Genomic DNA, 13,541 nt, shown 5'->3' with positions numbered 1-13,541 from the left:
GTCCCATGTTCCCCACAGTCCCATAGTGACAGTATATTAACATGTACTTTAATGCCATTAATGCTGTTGTGAATGTACCAGTTATAGTTGTTTGGTGTTTAGATGTGTTGTGATCAAAGTCATCCATTTGTGCAGTTGTGTTCATCCATTTTGATTTTACAATTACCTGATTCAGTGGTTCTTAACCTTTATAGTTTATTTTATTTTATTTTTTGTAATTTTATTTTATTTTTTTGTAAATTTTAGCATATTTACCTTATCATCTTATTTGTATTAGCAATAGCTGATGTTGGCATATGCCAATGTATTACCTATGATCTTTTAACTTCAATCTAGCCAGTGGTGGGCACAAGCTGTGCGAATGGAAAGTCACTGGCAGAAAGGGCATCTGGTGCAAATTGTATGCCAAATCTTTTTTATGAATCACTGCTCATCACTCACTATGAGGCAGATAATTTGCTGTGGCAATCCCAGAACACAAAGGGGAAAATGAGTTTTTCGATAAAGAAATTTCTACATAACTCGCTCTGTATCATAGTTTGAGAACCATAACATTACATTAGTCTTGTGCTTTGGTTTGAAAAATATTTTCCTTCTGCATATATTTAACTCTTTTCCTCATAAATTTTCTTTTTGTTATAGGGAGAGAGCATGGACAACTTCAACTGGGGCGTCCGGCGGCGCTCCTTAGAAAGTATGGACAAAGGGGACGGAGATGGGGACACTCCATCCTTGCAGGAGTGCCAGTATTCGGGCAGCACGCCAAGCCTAAACCTCACCAACCATGAAGACACGGACGAATCGTCAGAGGAGGAGGTATTGAGCGCTAGCCAGATTCTCAACCGCACTCGTCTTGTAAGTCCCAACAGGAAACACCCGTGCCCACCATGCTTCCCTCACAGTGCTCTAGCATGGTGTGTGTGTGTGTTTGTGTGAGCTGAGCTGGACCTGCTGCCTCTCTGCACACACAGCTAGGCGCTTGCTTCTGCGCTGGTGGTTGTCTGGTGGTTCAAATTTTAAACTCAAACTTTTAAAACTCTATAATCCTATGCTTCTTTGTAGTAAATCTGTCCCATGGGTAAGTAACTGAAGCTGCTTTCCTCTGATGACGAACCAAGTAATCATTGCTGTTTGATTATAAAAGAAAAAATATGAAATATTTTTGAATGAAAGATACTTGGGAGGAGGATTCAGGATAATATCCTAATTGTTGTAAAATGCCTTTAGCTTTTCCTAATAACATTACTATTAGTAATAGAGATCCATTTAACATGCCTTACAACCCTGATATTGTTTTGCTGCTTATTTCTAACCCCTTAGCTTGTTTTGCCTGCTAGAGCTGTTTATAGTTGTTCAATGCTTTTCTTGTATAATGGGGACATTTCCTTTTTCTTTTTTTCCTGCTCTTCCTGATCTTGGTAGTGCACGGTGAGAGAATGAGTCTTTGCTTTTTAGTAGACAAATGCTTGACACATGTAGAATGTCTTGGACTAGGCTATAATTATTTTACATGGTAATAATGGCAATGATGGAATGTACAAATAACATTAACATAACAATTATTTGATATTGGCATGACTTGACAGGCATTTGGAATATGGATCACTACTTGGACTAAAATACTTGAACTGGTTTTGTGTATGTTACAAAAAACTAATCTACATACATCAACTACCAAATACTCATCCCCTAATCAACAAACTTGTAGTGTTTTGATGCAATTACAATCCAAGTCTGTGAATTAGGACACCATTTGCAATGTGAAGTGCTAGATTGGTGTGTGGATGTTTACTGTACAATACTTCCATGTCGGTTAACTCCATCACAGCACAGATACTGTCCATAAATAGTCTTAACTTCATGAACTTCTCTAAAAGCTTTAATTCAATTATGAATGCCCTTTTGTTCTAAAATATACTCATGGAAGTATATATACTTAAATATCAAAATTGTTCTCTTTTGAGAGAGGTTTGGGAATAACTTGTGCCAGAAACAAAATGCCATGGAAATGACATGAAATTATCAACTTAATTTTCCCTCTATCTTCACAGTGCGTGATTAGATTGTACTTAATTAGTCTATGGATGTTTGCCTGGTACATGTGATATTGGTCTATACAAAATAATATTAAACATGTACACGCCTCACAGGATTATGATATAGATATAAATGTATAACTCATGGGTTTTGTATCCACACTAAAGCTAAGCACCCCTGGTCTCTCTGCAGCTCAACAGTGACTCTACCACAGACGATACGGCCTCCAACCACGTGGACTCCCTCCAGCAGTCACAAGAGTCGTCCACCAGTGCCCTGACAGAGGAGCACCCTGTCCTGCCCTCCTCTTTACCCTCCCTCCCTCATCTGGATAGCCCCTCACTCCAACACCTGGATAGCCCCATGTTGGAGAGGGCCCACTCAGACAGCACCAGCAGCCAGCTGCCTGAGGTGCGATCATTGGGGAGCAACAATAAACTGTGGTGTTCGGGTGCTTTCTAGCTCTTTCTCTCTCTCTATGTGGGTGTGCTTATGGGGGTGCTGCAGCTTGTGTAGACGCATGTACAGGAAGCTGGATGGCGTTTGGTGGTTGTAGGTGCGGACTTGAATTCACTTTTAGCTTGGCCATCATGCCTATGTTTCTGTGGTCCTTTTTGCCTACGCTTGCTTTGGGCTTAGATGTCTCTTATATCTTTTAGTTGAAGCGAATGGGGCTTGCTCTTGTGATTGTGGGAGCAAAACCAAACTCACCTCAGGTCAGCTGTCACTGCTAACCTCCAATAATGGCAATTGGCACTAAACCCTCCATTTAAACTAAAGGACTCCTGTCTTCAGCTCCAGTCTGTGTAAGTATCTACATTCAGTCTATGGAAAAGCATTGGTGCTCCAGCTAATGAAATCCACCCATTTGATTTGCTACTGTATTAACATATTATTGACGTGTATTGATGACCAGCTTGCTATCCATTGCTTCTGACGTTTATTGCTTGTACTAACATTTTTATGTTGTTCTAATTCGCATCTCTTTAGCTTGGGGACAGCCGAGATGAGTAAAAATCCTTTATTGTAATGTAATTAAATATATAATATAAGAGCATATAATCTATGCAATATTTTATGACCATGGTCAATATCGTGATATAAATGTATTTAATTTAGTATTTATTTGACTGCAAGATTACTTTTATTTGAAAGAAAATTTCTGCCACAACAAAACAATATTCCTACTTATTACCTTTCAACACTATAGTTTAGATCTCTGTATGTCCTGAAATTTCATACAAGACTACTAGTTTTGGACGTTTCAATCTTCTGTCAAATCTAAATTGAAATTTTAATTACAATTCGTGTCAAATTCTTCAGCTGTTCTGTATATTGCACTCAAATGGAAGAAAACTGTACATTTGCATCGTATTGAGCAACCCTAATAGCAACTTTTCAGACAGCTTTTATACTATACATATCATGCTTATATTCTTTTCTTCCCTATGATGGCATTTCTCAAACATACATGTAACTTTCTAGGAACTTAGACCACTGCATTGGTCTCAAGAGCATTTGAAGGACATCAGCGCCATCACAGCGGCGGCTCTTAGTGAAATGAGCCCCAGATAAAACCATCAATACTCTTCCTCATTCGTTCCAGGACGGCCACTGACGACCACTTCTAAAAGCTTTCTGTAATATCCTGACTGTCTCGAGCTGATGTACTGGCCCCCTGCCACACTCTTCTCCCTAATGCATTAAAATAAAACAAGAAAAAAACAAGCCAGGAATAAAGTAATTAGTGCTTGGATGGTAACTGTCATTTTGTGTATATATATATATATATATATATATATATATGGGGTCTCGGATTAGTCTATTGGCAGGTGTCTAATATAGATGAACTAGATCCACCATAGTTTCTAAAGATGTGGTTAGATGCCGCTATGACAAAGCTGTATTTACACATACTTACAAAGTGCTAGCCATAAATCACTACTAACAAGTATGGACTGCTATTCATCCCTCTCTACCCTCTGTGTGCATACAACCTCGCAGCCTCGTCAGTTTTATTGGCACAAGGGTCAACTTTGTAACAGCATGTCCCTGATAGATTGATATTGGCTTCTGTTTATTGATTCTTGTTCGTTTTATTTTATTTTTTATGAGAGACGTTAGCATGTGCAGCGACGTGAAAAACCATCTCGCAGGAGCTAAAGTAACATCCAAATCGCTGACTAGGCTCCCTAAAGTGTCATTGATGTGAATATGTGATTCTAAGTAATGTCCATAGCTGGTTTAATACAGGAGATGGGACCATTCAAGAAGCGTGCTACGTGCTTTGGTCCACTTTAGGAGGTGGAGGCATTCTATCAAAGTAGTTCTACACAAATACGCTGGTTATGAAAGGACAGTACCAGTTTGGGCATGCCTTCATGTAACAATGGTTTTCAGGCTGTTGTACTGGTCCCGCTGATAGTACGTAGATTGGTAATGGTACTGTGGAGTCTTTTCAAGTTCCTTTTCAATTAATTTGGAACCAAATATAAATTTAGCTAATCCAGTATTGTTGCTCTAGTTAGTGGAAGATTAGTCCTGTTTTGATCCAGAAGTGGATTAGTAATTGTATTAGTTTGTTGAGTAGTTTTGCTCACATCTGAAATATCACAGCTCCTTTGTTTTATTCCAGTTAGTCTTTGTTTGACATATGCTCTTGGTCTACAGAGTTGACAATCACTATCTTAGTCAATATGTGCTGGAAGTTCTGTCTTAATGTTTGACTGGTACTGTAGTTTTTCTCTTAACTCCTCATTGTATTGGAAAAAAGGCAACTGAAGCTGAACTGTGATCATATGTTGCAGGATGCTGTGAGTGTGACCGCGGCGGACGAGTTCAGCAGCAGTGTCAGTGAAGATACAGGGTTTTGTAGTGCCCCTCCTCTGCCCCCAGATCTCTCTGACCCCCATGACCCGACAGATGGTCAGGACATGGACGACGCACAGGTAGGGCTGTTACAATGTTACATAAAAATAAGAGTTAAATCTCGTTGTCTTCTCACAATATTTTTAACAATGTCGCAATTACCAATATGAATGAGAAAAAGTTCATTTGAATTTCAGTTGTATTTTTTTCTGCCTGATGTGAAAAGTCATTTGCAGCCAGATGTCTTTGCCCACTCAGTAATGTGGTGTAAAACTAACTGACAAAATGGAGCCGCAACAAAAATTGAAAATAATAATATAATAAAAGTGTAAAATAGTACTAGTAATAAAAATATTAATGCTGACATCTGTTTCTTAGGAGGATGTTCCAGAGGTGCTAGAGGTCCAGGAGGAGGTACTGGAGGTCCTGGAAGAAATTTTGGAGGTGCAGGAGGAAGTGTTGGACCCTCAGGTGGAGTTGGACCCCGCCCCCCCTCCTCCACCCGCCATAGACACGCCCCCAGGTTCTCTCTGTGAGGAGGTGCTGCCCCTCCCCCCTGAGGCTAAACCCGACCAGAAGCAGGACCCGGACAGCACCTGTGGGTCTATGTGGGAGGAGGATGTGACCCAGGCCCTGAAGGAGCTGGATGAGCGCTGTGAAGAGGAGGGGGGCGATTTCTCTGGGATGTCCAGGTAAACCTCTGCACAAACTGCTGCTCATTTCTCAACTTTGCTCATATGCGTTTTGAGATGAGTTTTGTTTTGTTTGTTGTTTTTTTTTGTCATTGAAAGATAACATAAGATTGTCCAATTTTTATGATGAAAAATAACACAAGAAAGCCTTTCTTGGTTGCACAATAGAGAGATTCACAAAAAAGGAATAAAAATTGGTAAAGGTCTTGTCTAATGTTTGTACTCGGTTGTGAATTACATTATGTTAGAGAAAGAAAAACAGTTTAGCCTGTTTACACGCCTACATAGTGTTCAGGCTGTTCATTCCACTAACAATCCAGTGTTATTGTTGCACATCTCCTAATTAAAAGTCTGTGTAAATTTTGACAGCCTCGGTGAAAATAGAGGTTTCTTCTTGGAGCTGCTCCCGCTGCCACCATGAAGGTGGGCCAGCGCTGGCTCAGGTCCACCTCCGAACACTCACTGTTCAAGGTTGTGCAGTTACTTTTGAAGGACAGCTATAAATCCAGGCTTTAAACATGAAGCATTGTAAGGACTGTATAAAGACTGGTATACGACAGATGACTGTAAGCCCTGAGTCTTTTGTTGGCTAAGCCATACATGATTGATGTCCATCTGTGTGCAGCTAAGTGGCTTAAATGTGGGGCAGAAAATGGTGAATGTTATCAGTGTATGAGAATCAGTGAGTGGGAGAGAAAAGTCTGTGATAGTCTGGTATTTGTGTTGAGCCAAAGCCGAGTATGAATCAGTGAGTGAGGAGCTCTGCAGTCCTGTGTGGGATGGGAGAGCAGTGCGCTAGTGTTAGCTGCAGCACAGTGGAGCTGAGAGCGAGAGGAGAGAGAGGAGAGGGGGGAGAGAGGAAGGAGAGAGGGAGGTGAAGGAGGCGATACTTGGGGTGAGCATGAGGACAGAGACGGTGTCAGCGGCGGAGCTGGGCAGCACAGGCTTTAGATACCTGTACTCTGTGTGCTTCTTCAGGCTCTTTGGACCCAGCGGCCTGTGAGTATGTTCTATGAGGAGAGGGTTTACATGATGCTAATTGCTGTTAGCTTGTGTGTTATTATTGTGCCAGAGCACTGCAGTGGAGCTTCTGACTGCGACACAGAGGGAGCAGGCGCAGTGGGCTTTGTTTACTGTTTACTATCAGAGCATGTGTTGTTGTTTACATTTGTCCTTCAGCCTCACAGCTTGTACCATGGAGCTACTGCTGTAGCTCATTGGCACATTTCTCGGTTTCAGTCAGGATGAAGGTGACGCAGACTGTTTCCCAGAGGTTCAGGCCTCTCCACCGCCGTCTCCCTTCCTGTCAGCCATATTGGCTGCCTTCCAGCCTGTTGCCTATGACAACGAGGAGGATGCCTGGCGTTGCCATGTCAACCAGATGTTGTCCGATTCCGATGGCTCCTGCGCAGTATACACGTTCCACGTGTTCTCCAGGCTCTTCCAGGTGAAGCCTGCTCTGGATTTATGAAGATTATACTATAGTGATGTTATTGTCAACACATGTGTTTGAATTCAGAATATCCAGAGGAAGTTTGGCTCCATCACCCATGCATCAGTGCGTTTTCTGGGTGAGCGGCTGCAACGGATGGGGAACCAATTTCTCAGCTCCCTGGAGGTGATGACGTCACACTCCCAGTGCCCCACTGTGCTGCTGGATGCTGAGACGGTGAGGTCATAGATGGATTGTGTGAGACATTAGAGTGATTTATATGTTAAATGTGTCTCTTCTCTTCAGCTGGTGTCCTGTGGTCTGCTGGAAACTCTGAAGTTCAGTGTGCTGGAGCTGCAGGAGCACCTGGATACATACAACAACAAGAGAGAGGCAGCTGAGATTGTACGTGTATATTTAGTTTGACATGTTTTTACTTTCTGGTTATTTCCCGAACTGACATTGTAGCTTAAATAGGGCTGAGGAACCTCTCTGCTGCTATACTGAGTATGCACTGTGGTGGTGAGTGCTGTGTCAGAGCTCTCTAAACTGCCCGTCGTCCCGCTGACGTCATTGCAGATGATGCTGAAGATAATCCTGTCTCTCACTGAGGCAGACATTAAACCAGCACTCACTATTGGTCTGTAGCGCTCCTACAGCTCCGTTCTAACGGGCTAAAAATAGCTGCTCCTAAATCAGTTATGGTTTAGGTGAGGGAGGGGCTCTGTGAGAAGAGGTGGGAGGTGGAGGAGCGGGGGAGGGGTCCAGAGATGAGATTGCAGAGGGTTCTGGGATGCAGGGCGCTAATTGAATGAGACTGCTGTGGTCCCTGGAGGAATAGATACTATCCCAGGCCTGCTTTAATTCGCTAAGTACAACACTCTTATTAAATCTCCTCCCTGCACTGCATACAAGCATACTGTTCCTTCGATTGGTGCTCACATTTTCATGTTACCTGACCTTGTTTCCTCTTTGCTACTGCTGCTACAGTGTGAGCCTAGTTTGTATAACGCTCTTCTGCATCTTACAGTGGCTGGACAACTGTAGGAACACTTTTGGAGACAAAGACAGTAGCCAAAGATCCAACACACATGCACAGGTAAGTTACATACACACAAATACAGTAAGCTATTTGTTATCCATACACTTACTCCCTATTAGGCAGACTATTGAGACTATATAATATATAGGAAGTCAATTCAACCATGTTCAAAAAGTATTCATGTAACAAATAAATTTCAAACTTGTTCCTGTCTATAATCCTGCAAACTAAATTGCATTTCTGTCCATTGGGTTTGTCCTGAACATGTCTCTCCAGGGCCACCGTAACTGCTCTCAGGTTGTTGAAAAAAGACCATATATTTCTATCGTTTATGTTTCTTACTAATGTCATAGTAAATATGAGGACTAAAATAATATGACATTGACAGAACGCTGATTATAATGTATTAATCCACTAAGCAATAGTGTGTAATGCACTGTACATCCTATTTAAAAAGGTAGACAAAAGGTGCTAGCTTTACTTGTTAGCAAGAGATACAGCAAAGTGAAGACAATATGAGAACTGTATGAACTTAAAAAACACTGAGTGCCCAATAAGGTAGACTGATAGAACAAAGCACTAAGTGTGCAGGTGTACTCTAGAAGTGCGTTCTGCATAATATAGGGCCTTTGCCTTCGTTTTGCAGTTGCATAGTCTTAAGTTGCCCATCTTTCACTCTTCATTACAGATATTTGCCTACCAAAGATTTTCTAAAAAATATTTTCTGATACTTTAAGAATGCACTTTGTTCCCTTTCTTTCTGCCTGTCTTCTCTCTCTGCAAAAGCCTTGAGCCTGACATGAGCCTGTATGTTTTCTGGCCTGTTTGAAATGATGTAACTCTGGTCTCTGTGTCTCCGCTGCTGTATCAAAGCTCGCACTAATTCTTTATCTTTTTCTCCCTGTGCGTTTGTGACCTGCTCACCCTCTTGCTTAGCAAATGGAAAATCTGGCAGTAAGTGGTTCTCATATTATGGAGTCTTGATTGTCATGATTTTGGCCAAAGTGCACACCATCCCATCACTTCTTTTCATGGCTTCATACTGTGCTCAGGCTCTGTCCACTTGCCTATTATTTTGCCCTGAATTGAAATGGTTAATCTCATTTACTTATCTTCCCCATCAACCACAAGCTATCCAGAAGCCTGCTCTATTGGCTGCATTCCTAATGTTGGTTTTAGAAAGGAGAGCACTAAGGGCTGGGAATAAGACCAAACATGAATGTTACAGAATGACAGGAAACCTTAGGGGTGTAGGCAGACATGGGCAAACTATGGCCTGGGGGACACACATGGCCCTTTGGGCTTATTAATTCGGCCCACTGAACGTGACCAAATTATATTAAAATAGGTAAGGGTAAACCTTGTTCAAAGTTTTTTTGCTGTGTTTATTAAACTGAAATTTAATACATTTATTATTAATTTAATTGCATATGGAAAACAATTTGTACAATGAGCCTTACATATTCATACTTTGCTACATGTTACAGGCAAAATCTCTAATGTATATATATATATGAATATACGCGCGCGCGCGCGCGTGTGTGTATGTATGTATGTGTATGTGTATAAGGACTTAATACAGACAGAAGCTTACTTTTTTATTTTTGTATGGTGCCACATGTTTCAGCCAAAAAAATGTCTACAAATGGGCTAAATTGTTTAAAGAAGGACGGAACACTCTCAAAGTTTTTTTTTTAAATCCATGTGAAAAACAAGTAAAACAAAAAAAAAATTTTAAAGTAAGCTATGTGTATTAAAAATCCTTATACTGAAAAATCCACCTTATTTATTGAATGACCCTCGTGTGTGTGTGTATATATATATATATATATATATATATATAAATAAATAAATAAATAAATAAATCGCACTGCATATTTCCCGGTCCTAGATGCTTGTTAATATATTTATTTACTGAAATAAACTTTAATTTTGCATGTTTATTAGTCCATAATGGCACATTTGTATTAGATATTCTCCGGGATTTGGATCATAATTTTTGAGTAATGTCCAATAGATCTGTAAGCCTTTTCTTTGGGCCATTTGTCCTATTAAACACTCACAGGGTGAATAATGCAGCGGTGGTCGTCCCGGTGATGGACTATGCACTAATTGAGATTCCATGACTAATTGTATTCGCCATAGAGACTCACCTTTTACTCCATAGTCCCAACCTCGAAAGCATGTTAACCTTTTCATCTCATCATGTGTCTAACCCAGAACTTGTCTAACTGTGATCATGCCGATTCAGTCCTAATGAAATGTGTGTGTAGGAGCTGGAGCTGTGTCGGCGCCTGTACAAACTGCACTTCCAGTTGCTGCTGCTGTTTCAGGCCTACTGTAAACTCATCAGCCGCGTGGATACCATCAAGAGAGAGGCTGAGGTCAGCCTGCTACCAAAGCTACTCAGGGTTTCAGGTTTTAGATGGCAATGTCTGATTTAGTGGAGAAAAAAGGCACTTTATTATTTTAAGGACAAATTGCATTAGGTACCTATGGAAGCCCGTTTCCGCCATGAAAAAAAAAATAAAAGCCCCACAGAAAGTCGAAATTACGAGTTTTAAACTCGTAATTATGAGTTTAAAACTCGTAATTATGAGTTTAAAACTCGTAATTATGAGTTTAAAACTCGTAATTACGAGTTTAAAACTCGTAATTAGGACTTTTAAAACTACTAATTATGAGTTTAAAACTCGTAATTAGGACTTTTAAAAGTATGAATTATGAGTTTATAACTCGTAATTTTGGGAATGTAACATTTACAAAAAGTGAACCTTATCAATTTTGATTAAATGAATTTGGTATTTTAATAATTTCCTCAATAAACCAGCGGGGTTGTGACCAGCTGGCACTCTGCTCAGACCAGGAAAACGAGCGCTCACAGACACAGAGCACAGCTCATGAGTGGTCAGAACAGCACTCAGGGCCCACTGATTTGTTCAAGACGCCAGAAACTTTACTGGAGCTTAATTTATTCATTTTTTAAAAGTATGTAGGTGATAAACATAACAGTCCTCCTCCTGTCTCCTCTGCTCTGTACACTCAGTTGCAGTGTGCTACAAGCTCAATTAAGACTTTAAAAGTTCTAATTACGAGTTTTAAACTCATAATTAGTAGTTTTAAAACTCATAATTACGAGTTTTAAACTCATAATTAGTAGTTTTAAAAGTCCTAATTACGAGTTTTAAACTCGTAATTACGAGTTTTAAACTCATAATTACGAGTTTTAAACTCATAATTACGAGTTTTAAACTCATAATTACGAGTTTTAAACTCATAATTACGAGTTTAAAACTCGTAATTTCGACTTTCTGTGGGGCTTTTTTTTTTTTTTTCATGGCGGAAACGGGCTTCCATAGGTACCTGACCAAAGGCTTGGATTTTTTTTTTCTAATCTTTTCATAGCACTACTTCCATCCATCCATGGCCATCTTGTTTGCATCTTTAGGCACATTTAATCGAGTTTAGGCGTTAAAGTTAAATTAAATTAATGAAATCCATTGACAGAAGGAGCATAGACGTTAGCCCTTCCAGTTCATATTAAATTAAGACCTTTATTTTATTCAGACAGATCCATAGAGTTTGCATATAGACAGTGGTATTATTATTGTGCATAAGCACAGCCTAATATAAGGTTTCTTTAAGGTTACTAACATGTCTGAGGAGCTGAGCCTGCTGGAGAGCTGTCTAAAGGAGGCAGAGTTGGGGACAGATGTTCAGGAAGACGTGTGTATGTCGGACCACGCTCATACCAGCACCGAGACCGCCATCCAGTCCCTGATCGAGACACTGAGAGCACGGGACTTCAGCTCCGCCCTCACACAGGTCAAAGTCTTCAGGTAAGAGCCATTCACACACTGACAAACATGGCTGTTAACACTGTGTCTAAGCATGTGCTGTGTTTTAGATCTTTGTGGCCAAACGACATCTTTGGAAACGAATCGGACAACGCGGTCCAGACTCTTCTGCACATTTACTTTCGGCACCAGACGCTAGGCCAGACGGGTTGCCTGGCCGTGGTGGGGCCCAGCAGGGACCTGTCCCAGGCCAGCGCTCGCCTCATGGAGCTCAACCTGCAGATCCGCGAGGCTCTGAGCCGGGCTCAGGCCCCACCCACCATCATCAGCACTGGGCTGTAGGCCTCAGGACACTGGACTGGACTTAAGAGCCCCTGTCTCTGGACAGACAGAGGGCTCAGGAGGGACTCCACTTTAAAGGGCTAAAGGATTTGTGGGAATATCTGACTCTTCATCTGTATCATTACATGTGTGAGCAAGTAGAGCTAATATTGTTTCCCAGACAAGCCAATCTGCAAAATTCAGTTGCAATAAGTTGTTGTAGAGTGCCTGAAAAGGAGGAGACAGGATGCACTGCTCCTGAACTCCTTTAGTTTTTGCTGGATCTGCCCTGGGCCTTCTCACAGACCTATGGGCACAGAGAGGCCTTAGGTGGACAGGGCCAAAGGAGGCGTTAGGAGTCCAACAGAGAATCTTTTAGTTTTCAAAAGCATGCTTGAAAGAGAAGATTGCTGCAAGAATATTTTTTTGAGAAATGTATTTTTATTAGAGCTAACATCCTAGGTTGTAAATGTTAGGTTATTTAACATGTATTGAACCCTGTGGGGATGTCCACCCTCAGGGATTGTAAAAAGAGAAATATATGGTCTTTGGATCTGCTGCAACAGGTCCAGACGCAAAACTTACTCTTTAACCAAATAAGTAGCTGCCTTTAGTCCCACTGCGCGCTGTATATGAGATATTCCTGTATACGCGCACTGATGCATACAGACTGGCTACAACTCATTATGGAAACATAACTTATTTTACTCTGTATATATTTTAGAAATGTATAGTGTGTATTTTGTGTAATGCACTGTTATAAAGCCAAGGAGATGAGAGGAAGTCAAGACCACATTTAAGTCTTTAAGTTTTTGCTTTTTCATCCAACCACAAAACCACAAAAATCACCTGTCAGTCTTGGTTATGGGTTGTGGTCTGTGGGGGTCATAGCACATATGGGATTAGCCTTCTGGGCTTGTGTGTGGCATATAGACTCCAGTTGCACCAAATCACGAAACCACGTCCTATGCATTCCTTCTGTCCACTGTGATTGTTGTCCCTGGCAAACCTATGTAAAGCTTTGAGAGGTGCGTGGGTTATTGTCTCTGTAGGTTGACCACTGCAGGCCCCCAATGTCATGTTGAAATCAATGTGCTCCAAATGGCCCATAGTGCTGCTGTGACTGCTGGACTTAAACCCAAATGCTTTCTAGAAATTGCGGCACATGGTTGTCAGTCACTGTACTCATTCCTCAGCTTTTTCTGGCTTGTTTGGTACATATGAATGCTGTTCTTAATTATTTAATGAAATTATTTACCTGGAAGATGCATTAATGTAGAGGTGCATTAGTTTTTCTTCACTCACATACCAGCCTTCTCTGGATAAATAAAATCTAATAAATTAAATTTCAG

At 41.0% G+C, this 13,541-nt stretch overlaps 1 protein-coding gene across 6 annotated transcripts in view; it reads left to right on the top strand.

Moving 5' to 3' along the window:
- The window catches only part of fryl (furry homolog, like), a 49,207-nt gene extending 35,671 nt beyond the window's left edge, over positions 1-13,536 (top strand). For 5 of the 6 annotated variants that reach the window (XM_055221510.1, XM_055221511.1, XM_055221509.1 and 2 more), the window contains 12 exons: positions 643-855; positions 2,230-2,448; positions 4,845-4,985; positions 5,284-5,597; positions 6,837-7,044; positions 7,117-7,266; positions 7,336-7,434; positions 8,060-8,128; positions 9,008-9,025; positions 10,345-10,455; positions 11,717-11,910; positions 11,979-12,920. In XM_055221510.1, coding sequence (XP_055077485.1) covers positions 643-855; positions 2,230-2,448; positions 4,845-4,985; positions 5,284-5,597; positions 6,837-7,044; positions 7,117-7,266; positions 7,336-7,434; positions 8,060-8,128; positions 9,008-9,025; positions 10,345-10,455; positions 11,717-11,910; positions 11,979-12,210 — 1,968 coding nt within the window. In that variant the 3' untranslated portion in view covers positions 12,211-12,920. Of the gene's footprint in view, positions 1-642; positions 856-2,229; positions 2,449-4,844; positions 4,986-5,283; positions 5,598-6,836; positions 7,045-7,116; positions 7,267-7,335; positions 7,435-8,059; positions 8,129-9,007; positions 9,026-10,344; positions 10,456-11,716; positions 11,911-11,978 lie in introns of all 6 variants that reach the window. The other variant, XM_033964793.2, reaches the window with a different exon arrangement.
- The last annotated feature ends 5 nt before the right edge of the window (positions 13,537-13,541 follow it).

The sequence above is a fragment of the Periophthalmus magnuspinnatus genome, chromosome 4 (assembly GCF_009829125.3).
Source record: "Periophthalmus magnuspinnatus isolate fPerMag1 chromosome 4, fPerMag1.2.pri, whole genome shotgun sequence".
Classification (NCBI taxonomy): Eukaryota; Metazoa; Chordata; class Actinopteri; order Gobiiformes; family Gobiidae; genus Periophthalmus; species Periophthalmus magnuspinnatus.
Note: the sequence above shows the minus strand (reverse complement) of the source record. Positions and strands in the feature narration are given on the sequence as shown.